This window comes from Battus philenor, unplaced genomic scaffold (genome assembly GCF_028537555.1).
Source record: "Battus philenor isolate CCGP_79_NKW_IND1 unplaced genomic scaffold, ilBatPhil1.0.hap1 SCAF_11, whole genome shotgun sequence".
Classification (NCBI taxonomy): domain Eukaryota; kingdom Metazoa; phylum Arthropoda; class Insecta; order Lepidoptera; family Papilionidae; genus Battus; species Battus philenor.
In genome coordinates, this window is record NW_027181673.1 from 6,173,450 (window position 1) to 6,201,344 (window position 27,895).

A 27,895-nucleotide genomic window follows, 5' to 3' on the forward strand; every position below is an offset into this window, starting at 1 on the left:
CAGCGCTTGTTCACGTTGACTCGCGGGCGCGGTGGAGGGTGCGTTCACGTTCACTAAATATTTTTACAATATTTAGTTTTCCTTCCAAATAACAAACCCTATAACATAGATATTATAATAAAACGAAAAGAATGATCCAGTTAAATTTCTAAATGATTCTTAATTTTCTTAACTAGATTAAATCTTCAAGGACAAGTAAACATGATGTCAAGAATTAAAAAAATATTAAAATTACAAAATTTTATTCTTAAAACCTAAACATATCTATGTCAGTTCAGATAACTCTCCAATCCACCAAAACACTAAACTATTTTCGGCTTCACTTGAATATTTCATCTTGGCACTATTTATGGCAGCTTTTTGAGGGTCTATCTCATCTTGGTCAATATTTTCTTCAACATCATCAAATAAACTTTCTTTTTCGTCGTCTATTAATAGTACTGGATCTTTGAAATGATACTGGCCAGAGCCCGTAGCCAAGATTGGTCGACACGGATGAATCGACACACTGTTGCAGCAATCCTTGTGTAATGGAAACTGTAAATAGTTTTATAAATTAATATAACATGCTTATTAATCATTAAAAACCAGAGGCCACGAGATACATGCGTTATGTAATGACGGTATCTGTTTCTATGGGGTTGGTACGCTCCCCACTAGACCAACGACATAATAAAGGTCATGAGAAGTCGCTGAATGCAGGCAGTGCAAGACTGGTCATTGTGGCCATCTTTGGGAGAGGCCTATACCTTGCTGTGGACATGATGTTATTAATTGGAGCTTGTTGATTTAAACTACTTGTTTATGAGTAAGTGAAGCAAACTGCGTCCTTTTTTAGAAGGAGGTACCAATTCTGACTATGGATGAATAGATGTTTCTTCTTAAGATTAACTTTGAATATGGAAACAATTTAAATAACATTATTTATATACAGACAACGTAAACTCATGTGGAAATAGATCATAATTTGTTTAATTCCTTCAAATAATCAAAAGCTATAATTGTTGACGAACATATTAACTTTTTAGAAAAGTCGAGATTTTTCACACTAGTCTTTGTATGGTACACAGTCCAGCCGACAGGCCCCAACAGAGAGAATTGACCAGTGGATGGGGCCTTAAAGTTTTGGAATGCAGTCCTAAAATCGACAAGCACAGTGTAGAACGACAACCCAAAAAAGTGGAGTTAAATTTGTCAGAAGATGCAGCCTGCTTCCGAATGAATAAAATGGATTATAAATTTCCTAGCTGTAACCACCTAGGTGATGTAAATTCAGCTTTTCATCGTCCTAGTGACATGACACTATGGTGGTTATTTTTTTTTAATAAATTAAAAAAATTTGGACTGATTGGATGATAAAAAGAAATCGGTGACGTTTTATTGCTTGCACAGAGGAAAATAAGCTAAAAGTGAAAAAATTAATCAAATAACACAGGCAAATCAAATTCAAGAAAATACTAAAAGAAATTTCTCTACAGATTACATCTGCACATGTTCATGTTAGTGTAGGTTACTGATATAGAATAATAGCACCTTTGCACACATATGAAACTTTATAAACAGGGCATATGGTTATAGGTGTAAAAACTTCAATAGGGTGAATGTATAGCTCATTTCTTAACAAAAAGCTTCAAAGCTTTTACATCTATTTCCAATCACTCGGTATAAAGTGATCATTCATTCAATAACATGTAACTTATAAATATCTTTGGGTGGGTCTTATGCCTTGCAATGCGCGTCTACTGAAATCATAGTAAATAATACAAGCGTGTTCAATTGATGTTCAAATATGGCAGGCCCATAACTGGGAGCACAAAGTTTACAACAACAGATAGTAATTCAATAATTAATTAAATTTTAATAAGTAGTGATCTGACTTTTGAAAATACCTTTTCCTACTACATTACTTATTATTTCTGAAGTCATTGATTTATGAATAGGGCTTTAGGATGAGCTGTACATCTATATAACCATACTTCAATGGTGGTGAGTATTTTAAAACATAATACTTACAGTATATGTAACATTGTCTCTATCCTCATCAGTGACGTCTAAGCTCGTTTGCCAATCTACTTTGTCAACATCCCACACTTTTAACATACCATCAGTGCCTCCAGAGACAAGATAGTTCCCACAAGGTGAAATATCAAAGTATACACGTTGATTAGTGTCCACTGGTCTACTCAGAATATTAAGAGGTCTCCTGAAATATCTAATGTCCCAGATAAGGAGCCTGTGGTCTTTACGAGCACCAGAAACCAATCTAAGCCCATCAGGTGTGAACTTCAAGTGAGTAACTCCACCTGAAAAAATATTCAATTTGTTTATAAGTATAATTCACGCTCTGTCAAAATGGTAAATTAAGAGAAGTTTCAAGTCACTTTTTTTCTTGTTTTTATTTTTCTTTTTGTTAGCAATCATTAAAATTATATGATTAAGTTTCAGTAACTTTGCAAGTGTTTGTTAATGAGATTATTAAAAATGTAGAATAATCTTAGAAAAAGTAGTAGCGCGGACAATGATTATGAAAGCGGGCATTAATATCACAGAGACACCATTCAATAAGTCTTGTCTTAAATTTTGTATATTAAGTATGATCAAATAACTATGAGTATAAAATAATTTATTTTACCTATACTTAGACTTTTTTCCTGTTCGACTATCAGTATAAAGTACACTTTAATATGTAAATACTTATAGGTAATACTAGCATAGAATTTATAGAGGCCGTTTCTGTGAGTTATAAATAGAAATATTGAAAGAAACTATTTTCAAAACCCATAGCTGAACTAAAACAAGTCAAGTTTGATCTTACACAAACAGGTATAGTTATCCGTATCACTCATCCGTCCAAACATTGATATTTAGTCTTATAAAAGTGACGTGCACACTATATAAATGCTAATTCTGTTAAATATGCATTGGAATATAGAATCTAAAGCAATATTTTTTTTATTGAATAATTTATGAGTGTAAAATGTAAACAATAAAATAGTAAGACAAAGTTCTGATATTAAATAGTTTTTAACAGAATCTCTTATCAATAGTAAATGATAACTCTATGACATAGAAAAAGTATGATGGAAATTAAGCATATTTATAAACAACTTTATAAAATTAAGTTTATTAAAAATATATTACCTGAATGGCCATGCATTTTTCCCACACTTTTATAATTACCCATTTCATTTATATTATATAGACTAATAGTTGTATTCCAAGAGCCAACAGCCAAAAGGTTGCTGTTAGTTGCAAAACAAGATGCTGGAGAAATTATTTTATGCTCTGCAAAATCTCTGCCTGGCCTAAAATACTATTTCATTAATAAAGTTAAAAAACATTTAACAGCAACATGTCTTAAATATTTATTACCAACAAGTGCTCTATTACATCAATATTTTTTTTAATGTCTGACTATGATGTAATTAGTCACTAGAATGCAATGAAGAAAGTCTCTATTCCACAATTTTAGTTCTTACTTCTGAAGTAGAGACCACTGACAGCATAAAACATCTACCCACAATGTGGACTGATGTTATTATTAAAGGCATTGGCAGATGCTGGCTGCTTTCAACCAATATTACAGAAAATCTATGGGTAAGAATTATTTTGAGCACTGGACATCCTATGAAATAGTGATTATGGTGTTTTTCATAAACCTTGAGATGTATGTCAAAGCCACTATAAGCTGAATGTCTTAATCATCCATAGCTTTTGAGTTGAAAGCATCCACTGAGAAAGTATCAGCTTTTATGAGGTAACTAAAGTCTGACACAAATAGACTCTAGCCATGCAAATAAATATTGAATTACCGTTCCACATCAAATGTCCTGAGAAACTTTTTGTATCCACCAATAATTCTTGTTCCATCAATATTAAATGTTACTGATATAGCTGGTTCCATTTCATCCACAGCATTAAATCCTCTATATGAACATCTTAATGAACCATCAAATGCATCCCACATTTGTATGGGAGCATTCTGCTTTGTTGTTAGCCAACTGCAAATTATTTTATTGTAAGAAAATATGCAATTAATTCATTGTATTATTGAAATTTATTAGGAAGGTGACAGTGAAGATAGTTTTTGGGTTTTGGGGATTATAATTTTAATTTTATTAAAAGCCATAAAATAACTTTAAATTCATGGAATAACATATAATTAAAGAAAAACCATTATGCATTGTTATGTATATAACTTAAAAATGACCAGGCAGTCAATAACTTTTTCATACATCATTCTGAACATTTATAATATCACAGAAGAAGAAGACATGACATATACCTATCTACAGTGTTAGAAAAACTTCACTAATTCTTATGGATATTGAAAACATTGATCTTCTTAGTAGTTAAATAATATAATTTTTGATGTTTACTAAACATAAATAGATTTATAATTTAGTAGTAATTATATGTAATATTGTTTGGACTGATAAAATAATAACTACACTGATATAAATTAATTTTCAGTACATAGATTTATCAAAACTTACCAACATGTTTCTGGAATGCTACTATTCATTCCAGGGTACCAACAAAAATCATAAATAAGTCCACTTTCTTTTACGTGAATAACTGAATCTAATACATCTATCATACGATTAGAACCCACGGAACCTGAGTAAAGTTCTCTTGGAAGCTCCGTTACGTGAACCCCATCATTATTTATTACGGAGAGACAGCACGTACCGTCTGGTGACCACTTACAGCCCCGCAAGTACATTTGCACATCATCCTTGGTTTGAATATTCTGTGATAACGAGTAACAGCATAATTCTAATAAAGTTTTGTTATTGAATAAGGTCGGATAGCTGAATTGGTCGTTAGACGCCTGAGTAGTGATTTGTTGGAAATTGTCCGTATGATTATCATTTTCATGATAATTACTAACCACTTCATTTTCATTCATTACAATCTGCTAATTTAAAGTAAAAATAAACAATAATATAACTTGAAAATTCTACTTTTAAACTTATTGTCAAAACTTGACAGAGACATGTTTACGAGCCGAAACTCTATGGATTTTTTACTTTGGACGAAACCGTGTAAAGTCGCAATCAACTACATTTATAATCACACTTTTACTAAGTAAAAATTATATTAGCGGTCCTTTTATATTATAGTTGACGTTAACTTCTTTAATATTATTTAAAGATGCATTAAGAAACGGTTAATTTCTTAAAATAAACCATTTGCATTTATTATATAAATCAGTATTGGACGTTTTTTCATTTTGGTTTTTAACATTAAAATAAACTTTTCAGCTTTAAGTTGTTTCAATATTAAATTCCATGGCATTTATTTTTGGTTCTAGGATCTCTGCAATATATTTCAATTACAGGAATTAGAACAGAAGTAAAAAAATGTTTCATTTTTTGTTAACATTTTTTTACAATAAACCTTTAAATCCTTTTTCTTTAAAACTTTTGCATACTTGAATAATTTATCTAAATAATACACTAAAAAAAATGACTGATCGTAATAATTTATACTCCTTGACCTTGTAACTGACATATGTATTACAATAATATAAGTTTTATAGGAATTATATTCAGTATTACAATAAGAGCTGCATTATATTATATCATTTTTATTGGAAAAAAGTAAAACAACACAGTTAGGGTGAACTGTCAAAGTGATTGATTTGCCATGCATTTTCATTCACTTGACATTTATTTGGGTTTTCACAACAGAGCAGACGTGAAACTAATAGATAAATTCAAATTAGTCCATTAGAACACTTTAAAATAAACCTATAGGAATTTGAAGTGCTTTGCAAATTTTAATTCACATTTAATATTGTTTTTGTTTGACCAGTCTGTCTACTCATGCCGAAGTATTGTAAGATAGATACAATGATATTTACTTCAAGAATAATTTGTAAATACATTTAATGTGATATTGCTTAAAATACGTCTCAAATATTCGGCTAATCTTTTTTTTTATTTATTTTAAGATGCGGTGTAAAATCTTAGTGCGCGGGTTGAAGCTTGCTGCAGGGAATTTAAAAAAGATGATGTCTTTCCCTGATTCACCCGCGAAAGCTTCGCTATGCTGCGAGGTAAATCAAGAAGGTGCTCCTCCAACATACGCTATGTACGAGGCTCTGAAGGATTCTTGCCAAAACAATGCCACATACTTTCAGCCAGATGACAGTGAAAATGGTCAAAGATTGTACCAAGGTTTTATGACACTAATTGATCACATTGACACAGTCTGGCCTCTTGTGGATCATGTCCGAAAGGTAAGTTATTTTTTCAAACACCAAGCATAATAATTTGTAATTATTTAAAATTTTGCTTTAGTTATTTTAATGCACTTTATTATGTTTTACATTAGTGTTTTCCTATTCGTTTTGCATGTTATGTATAAATCACCTAATACTGTTATTGGACAAAATATTTCTTTAAATATGAGTAATTGAAATCTAATAGGTTTATTAGTTTAGAATGTATTTTCCTACTCAAACTTTATGTTATAATCTTCACAATTCAAAAATATAAATTTTGTCTCAAAATATATGTTTCTATTGTGTGTGTAAAGATAGGTGGATTACACAATTCCATTGATCTTTGGCTATGTTTATCAATTAACAGTCAAGCTTTTTGTATAGATTATGATTTAATTCATAAAAAAGAAACACACCAATCATCATAAATTGATGTACTAGTATTTTACAATAATATTTTTAATAACCTTTCTAACAAAAATAATGTCTCGTACATATCTTGACTGAAAATAGTTGTAATATGAGTTGTTACTTTTTTCATTTCAATGTAAAATCATAGAAATTGGTTAGGTAAAAGGAAGAGACTGCTTTCCTAAATCTGCCATGCTGGTCTTAAGTTCTTAGCACACTACCCAGTCCTTATTCCTGCAACACAATAGCTTTGGCACCCACACAATGAATTCATGGAATGCTAATAAGTTACCTCTTGTGCTTTATTTGCAAATTATGGAGCTATGAACACTATCTTATCCCAGATAATTGAATATTAACTTAATGATGATTATGCATTTTATGCTTCCTGTTTTGAATAATAAAATATTTTTGTTAACAATACTTTTGAAAGTAGAATTAAGTAAGAATTGAAAATTAAAATACTATAACTCATTTTTAAATTTTCTTTATTATAACTGAAATTTCAATAATAATATTACAAGTGTAATATTTGTAAAGCATCATTTTCAATAAGGAGTTTAGTTCAATTTTTATATTCACAATTGGGTATACAAATGCAAGTTTATCTAAATTTCAAGTGTTGGATTATTATGGAAAGCACTTTTTTATTGAATAGACAAGTGAGGCTGATAATAATTACTGCTTGTGCACAGGTAGAGACTACAAAGATAGTTTCTTTGATAATTATTCTAATTTTTGATAATTTTTCTCTAATCTCTAATGTTCGGATCATAACTGCAGTATAGCACCTCTACATGTATATGTTTAGCTGTACCTAAGGCTCAATGGAGAGTTTATGGCTAGACTATACCATATTGAAAATGTCATTGAAAAAATTAAGTAAATATTGATCAGATTAATCAGTAACTGCTTTTAGTTTAATGAGCAACAAATAACAGTTCATTTCATATATTTAATTAACCCTACAAAAGTTTGTTAGGAAACTAAGTATAAATTATTGTTCAGAATGTTATAGATAACAAGGTTACTTGACATCATCACCATGTGTTTACTACAAAGAGTTGTGGAACATGTGCATAGTGGGAGATAAACTTGTGTAAACTTATAACCTCTTGTATATGCTGTCCAATAAATCATAATAACATGGTGTAGATTTAATAACACTAAAATGTGATTACAGTAACATTTATCTTTTTACTTCTTTATACATGTAAGACATAGGTTAATTAAATTAAAATATTTAAATTTAAATTGTATCCGTAAATTATGGTATTATTTTTTTATACAATTATTTAATTTATATTTTTTTTTTTTTGGAATAGTCATATGTCATGTGATATATGCTAGCGACTTATTAACTTATTTACCTATGGATATATTAGAAACTAAAAACAGGATCAGGATATTCATATGAAAGTTTGTGATTGTGTAACCAATGGCTGAATGGTTCTCAAGTGGCAACCATGAACCAATAGACGCGGCTAAGCCCCCTACTTTGTCGCAATATTTGGGGCCTAACCCTTCCAGTGGGGTTTTGTCTATCTGCTATAAAGAAGAATTAGAACACTTAGCACATAAACATTCTTTGCCATATTTTTAAATCATGCAATGGAAGCTTGCTGAACATTATTTGGGACATTTCCTAAAAAACATTGAAGGTCTCATTTGTGTCAAGACACTTACCCAGGACATAACCTACTGGCGCAAACAAAGATTTTGAATTTATTATTTTTTTTATTTCATAGCAATATATCACCAACATAGAACAGTGGTATCCCAGTGGTAGAGGACTAAGATGCGATCGTAGGTTGCTTATTTGATTCCCGGGTTCAATGTTATGTAGTTCACAATTCGTGTGTCAATTATATAAAACTGCCACTGATCACAAAACAAGTTTCTAGAGGATGTGCAGGCATCCGCTTTTTTTTTTCTTTTTTTATTCTTGTTCCCCTATCTTTGGGAAGGACAAGGTCATTTTTTGTCTTATTAATTTTTTTTTCACTGTCCTTTTCAGTTTCGTTCTCTACTATCATTCTTCACATAATCTATCGTTCTATTCTTTCTTTCCACAATTCATTCTATCTTTCTCTTTCGTTCTAATTCTCATTCATACATCACCTTATTTCTCTACAATTTATTTCTTACAATTTTGTGTACATTATTTCACATTTTTATTACAGTTTTATGCTTACTCTATTACACTGTTTTACTTGTGTATTTTTGTAACATGTTTAACTATTACTTTACAAAAACTGAGAAACGATTCCTTACTTTTGGCATCTTCTAACATAGAGGTGATGTTTTACACATTTATTTTTACGCCCAACCGGCATTCGGAATCGACCCGGAGTCCTTCGAATTCGGGACAGTGGCCTACCAGGTCAATCAAGCACGAGGGGTCCTCCTTGAGCTAAAACCGGTGAAGGGGAACCGCCCGTGCCCTGTGAATAGCTGGACCAAAACCGCATCCACCTCGATACTGCGGAACACGCCATAGGCTGAGACGGCGTCCGGGCAGGCATCCGCAGCGTACCATAATATCACACTGCCATCCTGCCTGCCAAGCATAAAGATTATGGCCTAAGGCATTGCAGTGGGTTTCTAACATACAACCAATGATTATAATAGAATTAGTAGTAGTAATAATCTATATATACTCTTTTCAGGTTGCGCCGCTGTATGATTTTGATACAAAGTCACCAGGTAATGGATATCGAAGTTTTGTATCCGTGGTAGATTCTTGCGTGTTACATGGACTCAAGCTTAGTCGGCAAGTTTGCTCAGGGAGAGATGCGTTGCTGTTTCGTAAAGGATATTTTGTCAAGTAAGTTTCATTAACTTAAACGTTTTGGAAGCATTTTTCAGTTGCTTGATTTTTTTTAGGACACCAAGAGAAGCGCTATAAACCTTATGCACGTGCAGATTAGTTCAAATAAGACACTCGTTTAGACGAATAACAATCATTTGAATAATTCTTTTCGTACGATTTTCTTTTATGATGGTTTTACGCAGTGAAAATATATTATGGGTTAGCATCGTGGGAAGGAACATATCTAGAAGCAACAATGACCATTGAAACTCGTCGCGGTGTACGAAACAAAATACGGCAGCGCTTTTGCGCCGCGTGGCTGTCAAACGGATAATATGTTGTATGTAGATTTAATAGATAATTAAAGCATGAGAACTTAAAAAGGATACATAAGTTGGTAAGAAGTCGTGGTTGATGTGATAAGGGGCCCTAAACCTTTTCTATATTTAGCAATGGGTCGACGCGGTCTCGAACTATCGTGATAGCATCACGAGAGTTTCAAAGTAACGCGAACAACGCATACCATGGGACAAGCTATCCATAATGAAATAGCGCGAGAATATGGTGTCAATAACATTTGTAATGAAGTTACCGACAATCTAACACTGACAAAGAGTATCCATTTTAGCAACTTAAAAGCCGCAGACGGCTATGGCAGCTGTTGAAAATTTCATAGCATGTTAATAAACAAGTAATTAATTAAAAGACAAATGATGCACCGATAACCCGGAAAGCAATTGTAACAAACAATATTACGATAATTATTAAATATTTCACAACAGTGTTAAATTTCTTTACAATGTTGATAAATGCACATTTCTGAAACTAATTAGCGATAGTGCTATATTGTATGCCGTTACACGTTTAAATTGCATTGATTACTCATAAAACGCAATTGTTATTACTGTTGTTTTGAATAATTAATTTTAATGGTTCAATAAATATATATTGTACATTAGTGGATGGTTTAACGCAGAACGCAAATACCTACTAAAGAGTAGTGAAATGTACATGATGATTTAGATATTAATATGTTATAATTTGGGATCACAGATAAATATTTTTTCATCTGTGAATGGTACATATACTACTATAGTTGGGATGAGCAACTTTTATCTTTGTGTGTGTATTACACGGAAGACACTCAAGATGCGATCGCAAGATTCATCGATGTGGCCAATACGACAACAGCCGCACAAATGCTAGCGTACAATCCTCAGGATGCCAATATAGTGTTGGTATGAGAAAGTGGTTGCACGAAACGTAATTTTAAAGACAATATTGTTAGGGAGTCGTTAAACTAGATTAAGAGACTTGGTAATATGCAGAAATGTGAGAAAACAAAGACTCGGATGCTAATGTCTGTGGAATATAGATATAATAATATGCAAAGCACAAATAGCGTTTAGTCTAAAGTTAGTTTTAGGTAGCAAAGCACGAGGAATTCTCTACTCTAGGCTCGGTCCGCGAAATACAGCTTTACTAATTAATACGTTCCATCAGTACATCGACAAAGCTCGCGGCGGCATCGCTCATCTCTTTTATCCTCGGCGTCCGCTTTGCTGCGCTTTTCTGATACGCTGAACAGCCTGTTTAAAAAGCACTATCAAAACCTGGCGGCCTAAAAATACTGCAGAATATATAATAACAGCACGAGCTGAATCTGCTAAGAGCTCTGTTGCTGCAAAGAGGTCTGCTATAAATACGGATGAGCAAGAAACATTTATCAATAATAAATTAAACAATAGAATTTAAAAGACCAACGACTTAAACTATTGCATAACCGTTCGTATATTAATGTTGATTACTGAACGTAATCTAAAAAAATGCGGTTTTTGTATCACATGCTGTTTAAATTGTAAAACCGCACGATTTGAAAATACTCTACATTTGTTTTTTTTTCGTCTCGCATTTATTACTGCGTTAGTAATGTTAATTACGAATTCCGTTGGAGTATTCTTTTACTTGTAATGTTATTTTATCTGTCAGAAAAGACTGTAAATTATTATTATATATCTTGCTATCCGATTCCAACCGGTGCTATTGTAAATCTATGGGGCAGGCTATGTCCAATAGTGGCCGTCCAACGGCTGAAATGAAGATGAAACGAAAGACATTTGTTTTTAAATCCACGAAAATGTCCTTTCAATTTTTTCTTTTGTTTGTACAGTACGTGCCGAATTTTCAAATGTTTTGGGGGTACCGAAAGTAATATTATAGTGCTATCACACTCAGATCTTACTGTGGGGTGATGTAGGTATATAATTATCTAAATTAAATCGTAATGTGAAATCTAATGGGGTATTAAGTCCTAATTTTCTTTTAGTAGTCGAGAAATGTTACATATTATTCACAGCTAGGGTTATTTAAGTAACTAAGCTGGCGTGGGTCCTCGAAAAACATAGGTTCGGACCAATACTATTTCCCTTAATGGAGATGTCCACAATCAAAATTCTCCAGATTTCTGGTAGACTATTCAACTAAGTATTCATATCAAATAATCTCACGATATCTGAGGGTTTCGAAGTAGAAGGACGCAGAAGGCGCCTTGCCTATGACCTCTTTTAATTTAGCTCAAGGGCTCCCGGAGGAACCTCGGCTCGGGTCAACTACTATTTCCTCCAAGCGAAGCCTCCGAGCGCTTAGATCGCTTCGGCTGACGCACCATAGAGTGACTAGGCTCAATGACCCCCCCACAAAGGGCCTTTGACTTGGCCCATCAGTCATTGATAATAGTCCGAGCACCCTCGCGTCGGAATGCTAAGCGGGTGGCGGAAGAAACTCCAGCAACGCTGCTGTTTAGTATGATCGAGTGTTTACGTTGCCTGCGATCCGGCTTCGTTTCCGCCAAGACCATTTGGTTATCGTGTGGCGACGATGACGTGGTCATATTATGATTTTCGAAATTAAATAAATAATTTTAATCTATTTGTCACAATCAGGTCGTGTATATATCGTTAAGAGATTCGAACTGATCGGATTAGTCCTAATTTAATTACAATATAGCAACCGACTTTTCCACATTCGCGCCACTTGGTTTTTTAAATTAAAGTTCTTCATAGTCGACTAATTTCGTTGCCTAATTGCTTATGTCATTTATAATGTTTAAGACTATTTGTTATTAATGATTCATGTCGTTAATAAACAAAGCATCTAAAATTGTTGAAGGAATACAGATATGAAAGTCGACGAATTTGAACCGGTGCCAAATTCATAGGAATTTCAATTAGATTCTGTTGTGAAACAAAATATATGATTTTTGAATTCACTACTGCAACCTACTTGTACCTAAGATAAAAATACATTTATGTTTATCTAAGATTATTTTTATTCAACGAATTCTTTTTGGCGTCGGGTTTTAAAAAAAGCTTAAAGAATTTTACGAATTTGCAACACAAGCATATATATACTCTTAATTTTCCTGGTTAATATCACCGAAGTATATAAATACAATATTAATAATGTAAACGTAACGTATACAAAATTAATAATGGTTGCGTTCGCAATTAAAACCAAAATATTTAAGTAATAATAGCACACTTCCTTACAGTACAGTCACACAGACAAGTACTGATACTACTACTGACTTGTTAACTGAATTTATTCGTATCCTAAAAGAAAATGAGGCAAGTTATTTACCAGCGTGAATTATGAAGTATACCATACTACAAAAAGTTACTAATAAATAATTTTGAAAAATATATCTTTACTTTTACACTTAAATAATTGAGCAGTGGTAAGCCAGCCAGGGGAGACTTGCGACAGTAGGTTTCCAGAGTTCAATCTTATGTAATTTACACTTCGTGTATTAATTATATAGGATCGCTACTGTACACAAACAAGTTCCCATAGGATTGGCAGCAGCGTCATCTGCGTACCAGAATACCACACTGTGATCGCTAATCCGCCTTCCATCCGCGGTGAATATGGTATATTCCCCATAGATGTCTTTGGGTCTAAATGATTCGGTAATAAAGACCTCTTTTAATATTTCCATGTGATGGAAATGGATCATAATGGATCAATATCTCGCATATCTTTGTCATCGTGTAAAAGGCGCATTTTCACGCGCCAAGGCTTTCTTTATCAATTTACCTTAACAGTTATTTATATAACCACGATTTAAAAAATACCTAGGTATATTAAGCAAGCGGATGTTTACGATAAAATGACAGGAAAAAAATTACTTATTTAGAAAATAATGGTTTTTTATTTTCTTTTTTTGCAGCCATAACTTATGTATCTACTTGATAACAAGCTAAACAGGTTTCTTTTGTTTTAAAAAAATTAGCACTAGCGAGATAACAGTATTGATATTTAGTTTTTATTTTATTCATTAAGAAAGCCATTAAGAAAATTACAATGAATTGCAATTTTAACAAGGCAACGACCACTTGCGCTAAGTTAACCAAAAAAAAAAAAAAACATTTGTAAAAAATTAGCAGAACAATTAATTTATTTACCTACATACCTTAATCGAATTCAAGAAGTTAGAAGTTAAATATTATTCTAATATTTACGATCAGTATGTGCAAAATTATTTTTTTAGTTTTTAATGTACCTAAACTAAATTATCTCACTTTAATATCTGAACATTTGAAGGGCTGGAATTGTATGTAACTGCAGTGACATTCGACATTATGAATATCACCAAGTCGAAGAAAACGCATAATTGTTTTTTATATAATCGGCAATGGAAAAGATTGCTCTCGAATTAAATGACGTAATTAAAATGATAATTCATGTTAATACTTGTTTGTTTAATTTTAGGGAAATAGAGTCATGCGGACAGCTTCTGGCGTCGTTGGGCACATGTCTGCATCATTTACAAACCTTATTATCGTGGGCTTCACCCGGAGATCTCTTCCCAACGGACCAGCATTCGCCAGAGGAACTTTTTTCTCAAGCAGACACTATCAATCAGTATTGTTTCTATGGCAGGTGTCTTGGTTTTCAGGTAATTAACTAAATTAATCTTTAAAACTCTATCGTCAAATTTTAAGTATTCCAAATACTGCACATTTTTTTGGGTCAATTTTTTATTCGATAATTTTGTTTTAAAACTAGTTACTCTTATCATAGACCAAACATTAAATTCGGGAAAAAATATGCATTATAGATATTGTCGTTATGAGGAAGAATTTCTCTTCTGATAGTAAATGATTTCTGGTATCAGCTGTCATTGATACAATAGTAGTTAAAAACACGATTTTCTTTACCGTTTAATAATGATAACGCGTCAAATTTATTTAATAAGGAAGGATGATATATTTACATAGACGGTATTATGTATTCAAATTATTATGTATACTATATATTTAGGATCATTTCAAGTGACCACTTGTTTACGTCATAAGAAAAATGCCTGAAACGCCCATAACAAACATGAGTATTTTTGTGATCACTTTATTAATACCTTTAATACATTAGTTGAGCAAATTATGCCCAAGCTTTATTATCATTCCTCAGTACCATTCATCAGTTTTAATAGAAATTTATTATTTCTACATTTACATAGAAGTGTATTGCATAATTATCTTAACAAATATATAAGTAAACGAAGTCATAATTTTCTATCTATTCATATCTCTCAAATATTAAAGTAGGTTGATTTTTGTTTTTATCGCTTTAGAAGTAAGATAACCTCTTCAGTTGGTTATGCGTGCGCTTTTTGGGCACAATTTATCGTTGTTTGCTTCATGGGTGTTAGGTACATAACTACATAGGTACTTAAATTCAAATAAGATTCAAATGTCAATACAATTTTTCTTTCGGAAATAATTATTCTACATATTTGAATACTTTCATCAATATTTGCCTCGCTAAAGAGTTCAAAGTTCCTATTCTGTGTGATTTTTTATGTTAAAAACGAAGCAATGAACTGGTCTGCCTCTTACGCAGCTCAGAATCAATCATTTTCGAATTATAAAAGTATTGCTTAGTTATAATAATGAAAAGAATAAAGTAGAAAAAAAAATAAAGAATTAGCATTAAAACTGAACAGAATTCGTAATAAAAATTTACCTGCAACAGACAACTATTCGTAAAATGTCATGGCGTCTGGTTAGTCGACGAAATTGAAAATGTTGCATGAATAATCCGCTATACACGATGGTGTGGTACTTAATTTTTGTCATATCACATTCTCCATTTGTTAACTTTAAGATTGTTAAGTTGCAATTTAGCTAGTTTATAATACATCGGTGTTGGTAGACCCCCCCCCCCTCCCACTAGGTGAACTAACTACATAGTCAAGGTCGTGGGAAAACGCTGGATATGGACGCATGAGACCAGTCATCTTGGCGAACTTTGTTGGAGGCTTAATCCTCGTATTGGGCGTCTATTTATTATAATACATCAAGATTGTCAATTGAATCTTATTTACAGTTAATTAAATAACTTAATTTATACAGTGTTGGTAAAATGTTATGTATTGTACAATAAATCCGCTTAAACTTGTCTTTCAGTTTACACCGTCAATGCGAGGAATTTTGAAAGGCATTTCAATATGCATGGCCGGGTTCTCAGAGGCGTACTACAGCCACGGCAATTTAATCAGCTCAGTGTGGACCGGGGGACAGTACCTCATTGACCCGGAGATGAGAGCTCGTAGGATAGTTAACATATCGCAGTCGGCTAACGTGGAATTCTGCAAGGCGTTCTGGTTTCTTGCCGAAAGTGGTAAATATATCAAAACTTTTTTTAAATATAAATTAAATTTGATCAAAAAAGACGCTTCGAATTTATCATTCTTATTTTAAAATATAGTGTGTTTTCTCATTTGCTCGCAATAGGTAGTAAATATTTTTGTTGTATAAAAAAAAAGTCCTAGCTATAATAGCAGTACACGAAGTAAGTTTAGATGTCGAGAACCATAGGAGAGAAGAGATTCACTATTGTAATTAAAATAAAAAAATGTTCAAAGGAAAACGAATTACAGTTCCATTATCAGCCAACAGACTCCTCCAAAGATCACCACGACGACCAGTCTTGCGTTGCCCGCAGCCAGCCACTTGCCTTGAACTTAAATATGACGTCGTTAATTTACCTCAACATTTAAAGAACTGTATTAATTTCAATGGAGATTATTTTAAATGAGGTTCTCGTATTTTTAAAATAATATCAATGTAATAATTAACACATATTAGAACTTTTTACGCAATGAAAAAAAAGGAATTTTCGGTGTTACATTATGTTTATAGTAATATATTCAAATAGGGTAAGTCCGTTTTAAGTCTTCCATGAGTTAAATTTATTTATGCATAATACAAACGAATGGTTCGTGTATTTTTAAGAAGCACTGTTTAGCGGCGATTATGTTTCCGTTTAATTGTAATTGGACACACAATTATTTTTAAAAATCCTCTATTTGCGTCGTATCTTTTAATGCTGAGAACCGTGACCCATTTTGGAAAGCTTGTATCTAATTACGTTACGTCATCTGTGCCGGTCTTTGACGGTATGTTGCTTGGACTACTGTGTCGAGCGTGTTTCGAGATGTGGTACTTTTTAATTACACAATGACTTTATTTTTTAAGAAATAATGAAGCGTGTACCGAGCCTAATGTCGTCCACGGTAGCTGTAAATAAATTGATAACCATAACGCCAGAGCCTTTAACAGTGGTGAAGATGGATGGTAAGGAAACAACAGTGCTCCCCCCTACCGTCCACATCGGCTTGCAAAGCCTCAATGTCAGATTAATAAGCGTTAACAAAAGGACTGGAATGGTAAGTAAGTAGTTTGTTTTTAATTATATCCTTATAATTCAACTAGACAAACCGGATGTTAACAATTTTCGCTAGATTCTGAAATATTATATTTTATACCAGGGGTGAGCAACATTTTAAATCAACGGGTCAATTAAAATTATAAATAAATTTGGCGGATTGCACATAAAGTAACACATATGTATAACTTACAAAACTTTATTTATCATAAACATTACAATTAAAAAAATTAAATAGAGATTTCAAAACGTAAAAACAAAGATGAAAAGAACAGTGAAAGAAAATTACTTGAAATTTTTAATTTTAAGTTTGGCGTTCTTTTTTCCATACAAGCTGATTAATATAAGTCGGAATTGATGGGGTAGCTACATGTACACAGCTTTCTAATTGTACAACACTCAGTCTTGATTAATTGTTACGGTTTAGTATGTTCTACTATTTTATTATATATTTTATGACAACATTGATAAGAGATAATCGATAAAATACATTCAGTATTAGAAATACTTAGCAAGTCGCGTGTTGCTCATCTCTGTGTTTCATTGCAAACGAATGAAAAAAAAGACATTATCATCCTTTCTGCCGTAAGACGTCCACTGCTGTACCTTGTACACCTTACCCATAGATTTGAAATAGAACCCGATAGAATAAGCGGACATCTATCGTTTTACGACGACTTTAACATGGTCGTCTGTCTATTTTATGGGTAATGATCTACGCTTCACTTGCCGGTCCATGGTCTCCACTTCAGAACCTTAAGAATTCAACAACCATCTACCACAGACTTGTTAATCTGCTTGCTAAAGATATTAAATACAGACATATTACATATACAATTCCTTAGATTTTCTTTGTCTATCAGAAAGCTTGTTAAACAAATAATTCTATAGTATTCACTTTATTATGTAATTAGTTCACATATATCTTAGATTTACGCAAATCAACATCATTTCAGCCGTAAGACGTCCACGGCGAGATATATATATCTCCCATAATTTTCCAATAGGATCGGTTAGAAGCGGCCTACATCCAGCGTCTTTAACAAGGTTGTCTGCCCACTTGTCTGTGGTCTCACTCCAGGACCTTAATACCCCAGCGACCATCTTTATTATACCCACGATTTTTTTTCTAACTTTTTTTTATAGTGCAAACGTATGTATTTTTAAATGTATGTAGACAGGTGAAGGTTCATCATCACTTCCACCGGCTGAGGGTATTATATTCCATTGCCACGGCGGTGGTTTCGTGGCACAAAGTTCGAAGTCACACGAAACTTATTTGCGAGAGTGGGCGGCGAAGCTCAACGTGCCCATACTGTCTATAGATTACAGCTTGGCACCTCAAGCTCCGTTTCCAAGGGCGTTGGAAGAAGTCTTCTATGCTTACTGCTGGATGATCAATAACTTTAAGGAGATTGGCACTACAGGTATGAAGAAATACTTTTAAGATAATGACATACAACAAAACTTTGATTCAACACATCCAAAATGTCTGCTTATGGCCCAAAATCTCTACTATTTATACTAAAAATATATAGATAGGCTTTAATGAAATATTGATAAATAAATTATAAATGATAAAATTTCATTTTCATGATCTTAGCCGTAGGTCGTTCACCGATAGACATAGGCCTACCCCATAAATAAATCAAAAAATTAAACAATAACCAATGTCTTCATGTACTTAGAAGCCGGTATAGGTAGTTGTCTCGCTAAAAAAGAAGGTAAAGTTATCAGTTTCACTTTTTCATCTCCTGATATTTATACAAAGTTGCTTACCATACTAAGTGACTATTTGAAGTTTTGGTAAATATGTATGTAAATATACGATTTCAAATTATGACAGAAAGTAAATACATCTGAAATCGCAGCAGTAATTTAAAAAGCCGTTTTCTCAAATACATAAATAATATAAAAATGGATCCTATTTCACTTGATCATGTCACAATTGAGAATGATTTCGCTCCTCTTTTATTTTTTCTAATACTTCGTATAAAGTTCTTAAATAAAAAGGAAATTAGATATTTGCGCAAAAACTTGAAAAAGTTTAGAAAGTGTAATGACTTAAAATTATTCGCATTTGACAGTTCGCTTTGAACTTCGCGCGTTTGGTTTGGTAGTTCACGCGCTGCTGATTATTGTTACTTATAGGTGTATATATTGGCGGTTGGAGACAATACAATTTACTGTATAAAATACAGATGATATCGAATCGAACGAATCAAGTTCCAGAACGTTCGTTCCCTTTTGTGAATTGGCCAATCAGCAAATGACATACATAGAAACTTCTTAAACTTTTATATCTCTGACAATGGACGCTTTTCTTTTTGTAAACAACTCCGAACAAGTGACAATGTATCTTAAAGTTTTTTTACTTAAGGCCCGACCTGGCTTGTGTTAAATACTAGTATATGTATATCTAAATATAATACATAGCCGACATCGTTCAAAAACCACATAAGTCACTATTTATCGATCACAAAATTAATTTGTTTCACATACAGCAAGTACATAAAATGATAATTCAAAACAATACTTAAGAATAATATATATATGAAAACCTTTTATAACCTTTATTATGGTTCATCTTATATTTCATGGGGTTGTAGAAGCGTACTATTTGTTCAGCGGATCTTTGTTTTTAAAACAGACATTGCAATGCGCCCGCGCACTGGTCACAGGAGTGTAGATCGATTTCCAGAGACAAAGACCCTGGCCTCGGCCGCATTGACTAGCTATGTGACGTCTAGCGCACTAAGTTTTAATTGTTATAAAATAAGCTATAAGCCGTTACTTACTTCATAAAGTAAAAAAATACACTAAAACATTATTACATAATATAAATGTCAAATTATTTTACAGGTAAACGAGTTGTGTTTGCGGGGGACTCAGCTGGGGCGAACCTAATTGCTGGTTGTACTCTTAAGATACTATCGAATGGACTTCGTCCGCCCGAAGGCTTGTTCATGGCATACGCTCCACTCCTTGTCAGTTTTATACCCAGCCCAGCACGGCTGCTCTGTTTGATGGACCCTCTACTGCCATTTGGATTTATGATGAGATGTCTTAAAGGTTTGTAAGGAAAAAAATTATATAACCATTTAGGTACCAACCACCATATTAGTAGACAAATTTTTAAAGAGTGTATAAACTAAGAAATAATAATCAAAACAATCGAAATAATAACCTTGACGCCAGTAATGTTATACCAGTAATGATATACAATATATGATAAAAATGATATATGGTAAAAAGTATCCTGCTGAGGATCACTTCTAACGTGATAAAGAACAAGGAACAAATATGTTTATAGAATGATCCAGATAAGCACAGATTAAAAAAGTAGATAACAACAGTAGTATAATAGAATTAATTTACAAGCATTTCTTAAATGAGCTTTTTAAATTAGGAGAGCATTATAATAATGTACAACTGGGCAACTGTCGCCTAATAAAATTTCTAAAATGAAACCTAGACAGTTTTAACAAGCTCATCTTTATTTCTATTGTTAACTTTATGTACAACATTGTTTCTTTCTTTATATTCTTATTCCTATAGACTCGATTAACCAATACATGTATCGAACACAGACCGTCATAATATTTTTTAAGCCTTTCTCTTAAAATCTCTTGCTCTCATATTATTATAGTTTGCATACACTACTCTCTTTCGTTGCATAAATATTGCATTGATAACAACGTCATAACTTCATACGAGTTACCCATAGGTTATAATTGTCTGAAAATTTAATACTTAATATCTTATCTTAATGAATATTTTGAGCAATTTTCTCTTAAAAAATAATTTTGTAATTTATTTCAGCATATGCCAGTCCGAATTCGTCAGGAAAAGGAAAGCCGGGTAGCAACAAAGAGTCAATAGCGTCTAACGCTACAACTCCGTTAGATAGCAACGGTTTCCTAAGAGTGAGTCCATCGCAAGGTAATAAAAAATTTGAAATATTTTATTACTTAGTGGTACAGTTCTTCTCAGTACTGTACACAGGCCACACTCATAGCTTTACGAACTTAATAAAGTTGTTTGACCACTATGTATTACGTCTTACGCCGCGATTGTCATAGTCCATGGTGTCCATTTCAAAATTTAAAAAAATATCTATTTGTATTAAATAACTTTAATCATTACAAGACCTATCTAGAATTCAATGGATTCACAATGATGCTGGGTCCATTGCGTTGTATGGAGAGGGCCAGGGTATGGTACTTGAGGCTGAAGACTCCCATAGGAAGGATGCCTTCTTGCAATGCATTAGCGCTCACCTTCACAGGTCATACTCCTGCTGTCCCTACTTAAACAAATTTTAAATGACCCTGCCAATACTTTTTTGCCCGTTAAACAAATCAGCTGACGTTCGCACTTAACAGGTCTAAATACTTCAGCTCAGGTTATAAAGAAATTTTCCTAATTTTCACTTGTTATTCTTCATTATCTTGATATATATGATTGTACAGTTTCCCGAATATTTATTTTACGTCATTTAATTCTACAGAAGGCATCAGTGAAGGGCCGTCATCGTTCGAGGAAGTGTCTCCGTCCGACTTAGCTGAACTGCAGGCTCACAAATCGGGAAGCGAACGGAGAAAGTCCTCTGATACTACAATCAGTGCAGCCTCGTTACAAAGCGAACACACCGCTACAGGTATGTAGAGAAAGTATTTTTTTTATGTAATTCAATAATTATGTATGTAAGTGTCCACATGGTAGATAGATGATCTTGTTAATGTCGTCGGAAAACCCTGGATGCAGGCCGCATCCAACCGGTGTTATTTAAAATCTGATGACATGGTCTATATTTAGTCCTACAATTTAAATTATGATGATGATGCACTTATACCATCACTCTTTTTTACTATAACTCTCTTTAAACCAATTAATCAAATGAAACTCTTATTCTCTGACACTTACAATTCAATCACACACATGGTTGTATTCATCGAGTGTGTCTGTACTTATATTATTTTTCCAATGGCTAACTTAAGCAAGTATGTCCTTTAACAATACAGGGTGTACCATACTTTTAACTTATTGCAAGGAAATTGTTGTAAAATCTCTTTTGAAAATAAAAAAAAATGTTATCAGTATGTCCTGGGGATGCAATATTATAATAAAAAGTATGATGAAACATGGTGAATGAAACATGGATGAAAAATGTGATAACCTAGTATATGTTCAAAAGAATATTTACAAATATATAGAAGCTATGTCCACAGGCTTAGCAATAGAAATAAAATAATGCTATATATACATTTATCTGGACTCCAATAAATTTATAACTAAATACAAATAATACACTCTCATTTAATGTCTTTGAATTATCATGTCATTTTGAGAAGTTTATCAAACAAAAACTTGTAAAAAAACCTGTGACAGTGTATTTTTTTGTGAATGAATTGTCCTAACTACTGTATTAAAGTTATTGTAAAAGTTACCATTTAAAAAAGAGTTTGTTGTTAGCCCTTCTCGCGTTGGAACCTTCGTTGCTTCAAGTTAAAGAACACTTTGAAGGGGAGACTTATTTGTTTTTATCAAATTAGGCTCTTTTGGCCTTTTTCTCATGACGTACAAAAGAGGACACTAAATAATCCTACAATAATTATGATTTGTAATATATTTTCAATTGAAAAAATCCACTCTGTCTAAATCTTACAGGTGTAACTCCTGCAGAAGATAAATCCCAACAGTACGTATCTGAGTTCTTAGAACGCTACGTACTGGACAGCGACACGGATTCCGAAGGACGACGCTATCCAATTATTAAACCAAATAATAGAATACGAGAGGACAGGTGTGAAATTTTTTTTATTTATTTACCATAATTATATTAGCTTAAATCATTAGCTTCTTAAGTGGTTTAGTTGAACATATGGGGCCCCATGGGATACTAGAAGGCGTCTACATTAGTGTGACAAAGAGGATCTACAATAATTTATTTGCTTCCGATGGTGAAGAACTGAAATGTTTTCTTGGCTACACCTATCGCAGTTTGATAATATTTTAAAAAGTCACTGCTCCTTTATAACTTACATATTCCATATTCACTACGTGACGATACTTCTCACTTCCCATTTTTTTTTTTTAATTTTTTATTTGTGGTTGAAATCCAGCTGAATTTATGTTCAAAAAAAGTCTAAGAACTTCATGATTAGAATGTCCTGGAGTACAGAATTTAGTTGTCTTTTGTCATCCATGTGTCTTCATAATTCAGTTTTATGAAATGTAAAAGTTATGTAAAAAAAATATTCTAAATCAGTAGCGACCTTTAACTGTAGCTTTACATTTATCAACAAAATAACTGTGTTTATAATAATGAATAATAATTTTTAGAGAGTTAGAGTCAGAAGCCTCAAGCACATTGGTTGGTGAGCCACCATTGATAGATGAACAAGATTCGAAAGACAGCAAGCAGAAAAAAATTAAAACTAGGTATGTATAACATTAACTATATTATTATCGAATCATATTAAATTTTAAATTAAGAATTTTAGCGCTATGACTGATGATTTAGTCAAGGTCCCGGCAACGAGATTTGGTTATTAGATAAAATTTAATAACAATTGTCGACATAAAAATCCGCTAAACCCGATGTACTTAAATTTTGTCACATAACATTCTCCATTGGTTAATTTCAAGATTGTTAACTGGATATTTAACTAGTTTATAATCTAACGGTGCAGGTAAGCCCCCCACTAAGTGAACCGACAATGCAGTAAAGGTCGTGGGAAGACGCCGAATGAGGACAGCATAAGTCCTGTCAACGTGGCGAACTTTGGGGGATGCCAGTGCCTTGCAATGGGCATCTATCGTTTGATATGATGATGATAAAGGCCATTGAAGTGAGGCCAGGTCACATAGCACTATATGATCTAGGATATTAAAGTTCTGAAGAAGACGACGAGGTAGATAGATGACACTAAAAATCGTTGCAAGAGGCTAAATGCAGGCCTTTTTTTACCAGCCCTATAGGAAATGTGGGAGGCCTATATCCAACGGTGGGCTTCATGCGGCTAAAATGATGACATAGAGAATTTAGCGCACTATCACCTTCAATATGTTGAAATTGTTCACCAATGGGCAAACAGATATAATAAAGATGATTGGTCTTTGTTCGAAGGATAAGTGAAGCGGCTACGGGTATTATGGGAGCGATGTCGTCTCGGCTCGCCTACATCACAGGATCAAACTCCATTAATAGACCACCACAGGATGAGTAAGTTTTTTTTCCAGCTTTACTATTATTGTTATATTTTTACTGTTACAACTTAAAACAATTGTAATCCAGTTTTACAGATACAAAAGCTCTTTCCCTAATAATCCAACACATCAACTAAGATTAATATGTATTCCAATATCTTGTCTCTGATTACACATGTTTTTAAATCTTTCTAAAATTTAATTCATTGTGGATTACAGGAAGCGTATATCCCAACAAAATTAATATGAGTCCTTTGGCAATATTATCTCTTCATTGGAACTCTTTTTTTTTCCTTATTATTCTATCTAGGTTAGCATTTAGAACAAACCTGGACGCACTCATCGCGCGAAGTCCTTCAGATGAGTTCATATTCTCGGTGCCACGTGATCCATTGCTGTCTCCGTACTGGGCTGATGAAGAACTTTTAAAGAAATTTCCGCCTGTGAGGATACTGGTAAGAAGAAATTAAATATGTTATTAAATCTGTTTGAGTATTTTTAAGGTAAGACGCTTGACGTAGGCCGCTTCCAACCGATTCTATTGTAATCAACGAGGAGGCCTATGTCCAGCGGTGGACATACATGGTTGAAATGATGATGAGGAATCGATGTTTTCTAATTATTTTTATGTAAAAAACTTCTATCTGATGAATTATCCATTAGTCCAATGTCATCTATCAGCTGTGGGAATTTTTTTTTATTGTTAACATGTTTAGTTTTTTTTATTAACATGATTATTGATAATCAACAATAGTTAAATTTCTTTTTAACTTTGATTAAATCTTTACAAAATATCATTATTTATACCAATAATAACTTTATTAAGTTGTTTACTAGTTTTATTATTGATAATCAGCCTTAGTCGTTGTCAATTAAACAAAAGTTAAATTAATACAAAATTACTTAGGCCTCCCCCATAGATTACCAATAAGGCCGGTTGATAGCAGCCTATGTAATAAAGTGAAAAAACTGAAACTCAAATTTTTCATGCGTGTTTATATTTACGATGTTAAAAAGTTTTACTGGCAACAGTTAATTCATGTTAAAACGCCGTTGCGTTCGAAAGAACGTCTTCAACTGGTCACTGTGAACTAGATTTTCTAATTAGAAACTATTGGTTACGGGCTGTTATGTGGACAATAATGATTTACTGCATTCTTTACACGAACGCACTGCAGGTGTGGTATCCGAACGTCGCAACGGCTCTTTGAGATCTGAATCCCATTAAATTGTAGTATGCAGCAGTTCCGAGCCGAGACTCTTTAGGGAAGCCTCGAGATTCTCTACCTTAAAAGAGGTTTTAGGCTCTGCGTCCTCTGCGCTCTGGCACTTCCCACCTGCGGAATTGCAAACGCCACGTTGGCAGCAGTATAAGTCAGGTCAAAAAAAGGCGGGTCGAGACTGCAAGTACGGAAATAAATCGCATGGTGTCTCTTTTGCACAGCTGTCTGTCTTTCTCACACGACCCCTTACGTGCTGAATGGCCGACTAAAGGCTGTGTTGCACCTTTATTTATGTACTAGTTGTAGGACCGTGAAGGAGATTCTGGTCCCGAGCTGCATATTTAGAGAAATGCTCAGTGTAATTAAAAAAAGATATTTCGCCTAAAATTGAAGAAGTACTTAAAATCCAGATTGGTCATTTTTGTAAAATTTTTTTCTCAATATTTTTTACAGACTGTACATTTAGATCCATGTTTAGACGATTGCGTAATGTTTGCAAAAAAACTGAAGAAGCTTGGCAATGAAGTCGGCATTGACGTCCTAGAAGGTCTGCCGCATGGATTTCTTAACTTCTCTCTGGTGAGTAAATTAACATTCTCTGCCTTACGTAAAGATAAAGTGATAATAAGAAATTTATAATGAGTTTTTGATAAACGATAGCAGTATATAGAGCTAAAATATTAGTTACTCTGTTTTTCAAAATCTGGGAAAAAATTGACATAGTTAAGTTGCCAGCTTATTATTATTGCCAGACTCACCGTAGTTCGTGAAAAAGTTATAAAATTCATAACCTTTTGTACCATGAGATGTAGCTCTCAGCATTACATAGATTACCCGTGCAGTATAAACAAGCCTAAATTTTATTATATTATATTTAAACATTTAGTCAATTAGATAAGTTGCACTATAATTTTAGTATCTTGATCATAAAACAAAAATAATTACCATTTTATTTAAATCATCAATTTAGCCGACAGACTCGATCTTTATCATAATAGCTTGGTAAAGATGCAATTCAACAAGCTGATATTATAGAAACACGTGATAAATATGTTAATTTTTGAAATTTGTCTCAGGATTTAAAAAAATCGTCGAAACACGTCTCTTTCGATGATTTCCAGAGGTAGAGATATTCGAACACATACTTAATTGTATGATTGGCTTGTTGTGGAAAGCACTTTTGATAAACATTTTAAGAATAAGCTAGTGAGACAGCATTTGTGCCAAAGAAGAAACTGAAAATATTTGCTTTTAGTAATTTATGTTTTAATAATGAATCATGGCAGCCATTTTAATTTGTGGCAAATTCCTTTAAACGTCATACTTTCCTACCTATAGTAATAAATCTCAGTTTTTTTTTTTTAAATAATGAAAAAGATATCCAAACTCCTTAGTGCATTATTGAATACCTATCATCGCTTGCTTAAAGACTGTATTAATGTACTCTCTCGATTACATGGTATTTACGATAAAAACACTACGAATGTCAGATTAGTACTGGAATTTCACCTTGTTTTTGAAAATATATAATACATAGAATACCATCATAAAAATGTTTTTTTTTTTACTAACCAGATGGCCAAAGAAGCAAACGAAGGCTCTAAGCTATGTGTTGAACGCATCAAACAGTTGTTGGACTTGGAGAACGAGGCCGCTGCATCTAATGGCGATGAACATTTATGAATATACGGGCCGTGTTGCTGTCTACCGTGAGGCTTTAATCTGCTGTGCCTGTGCCAATGATATAAAAAAACAGGCTCCATTAAAACAGTTCCTTTGTTCTTTTATGCAACCATATTAAAAGTAGTGGCTGAATGAAATCCTATTTAGCCTTTATTTTAATTGCGTACCTATAAATGCTCTTAAACTAAATGTTTATGTATGGATTACTGAATTTACGACATAGAAATGCAATATATTAAATTATAACCTGGATTTCTTATAAAAAAATGAAGAACATGTATATAACCTACATCGCTTCTATACTATATTTGTCGGAAAGAGTAAATATAGCGCTCTTTCAAGCTGGTTTTCGCAATGAAAAGAACAAAACAGACGATCGTAGTAGGCGTCAACAGTTGTAAGGATGCTTTTACACGTAACTACTTTTTGAAATATATGACAGTAGCAATTTATAATTTTTTAAATCATACACAAAAATCATAATCTAAGTGTATTTTTGAGTTTATCAATGAAATTCTATATAAACAATTAATTCTCATTTTGTGAATTGTTGAAGAATCAGGAATATTGAGATCGGATTCCCACTGCTGCCTA

The 27,895-nt window shown here is 33.0% G+C and overlaps 2 protein-coding genes across 2 annotated transcripts; one reads left to right on the top strand and one right to left on the bottom strand.

The window, feature by feature from the left end:
* Positions 1-225: 225 nt before the first annotated feature.
* Positions 226-4,973, bottom strand: WDR79 (WD repeat domain 79). Its single transcript, XM_068776179.1, has 5 exons — positions 4,497-4,973; positions 3,813-4,001; positions 3,142-3,305; positions 2,014-2,303; positions 226-537 (listed from the first exon to the last, which is right to left on the bottom strand). Exons 1-5 carry the CDS (start codon positions 4,910-4,912, stop codon positions 265-267), a joined length of 1,332 nt encoding a protein of 443 aa, XP_068632280.1. The 5' UTR covers positions 4,913-4,973; the 3' UTR covers positions 226-264.
* Positions 4,974-5,709: 736 nt separating this feature from the next.
* Hsl (hormone-sensitive lipase) lies at positions 5,710-27,783 on the top strand. The gene is made up of 16 exons (XM_068773264.1): positions 5,710-5,883; positions 5,960-6,247; positions 9,313-9,470; positions 14,226-14,412; positions 15,923-16,136; positions 16,994-17,184; positions 18,361-18,610; positions 20,046-20,255; positions 21,006-21,125; positions 21,694-21,843; positions 22,854-22,989; positions 23,529-23,627; positions 24,316-24,411; positions 24,706-24,850; positions 26,072-26,197; positions 27,194-27,783. The coding sequence occupies exons 2-16, from the start codon at positions 5,960-5,962 to the stop codon at positions 27,299-27,301; spliced, it is 2,478 nt and encodes an 825-aa protein (XP_068629365.1). The 5' UTR covers positions 5,710-5,883; the 3' UTR covers positions 27,302-27,783.
* Positions 27,784-27,895: the final 112 nt, after the last annotated feature.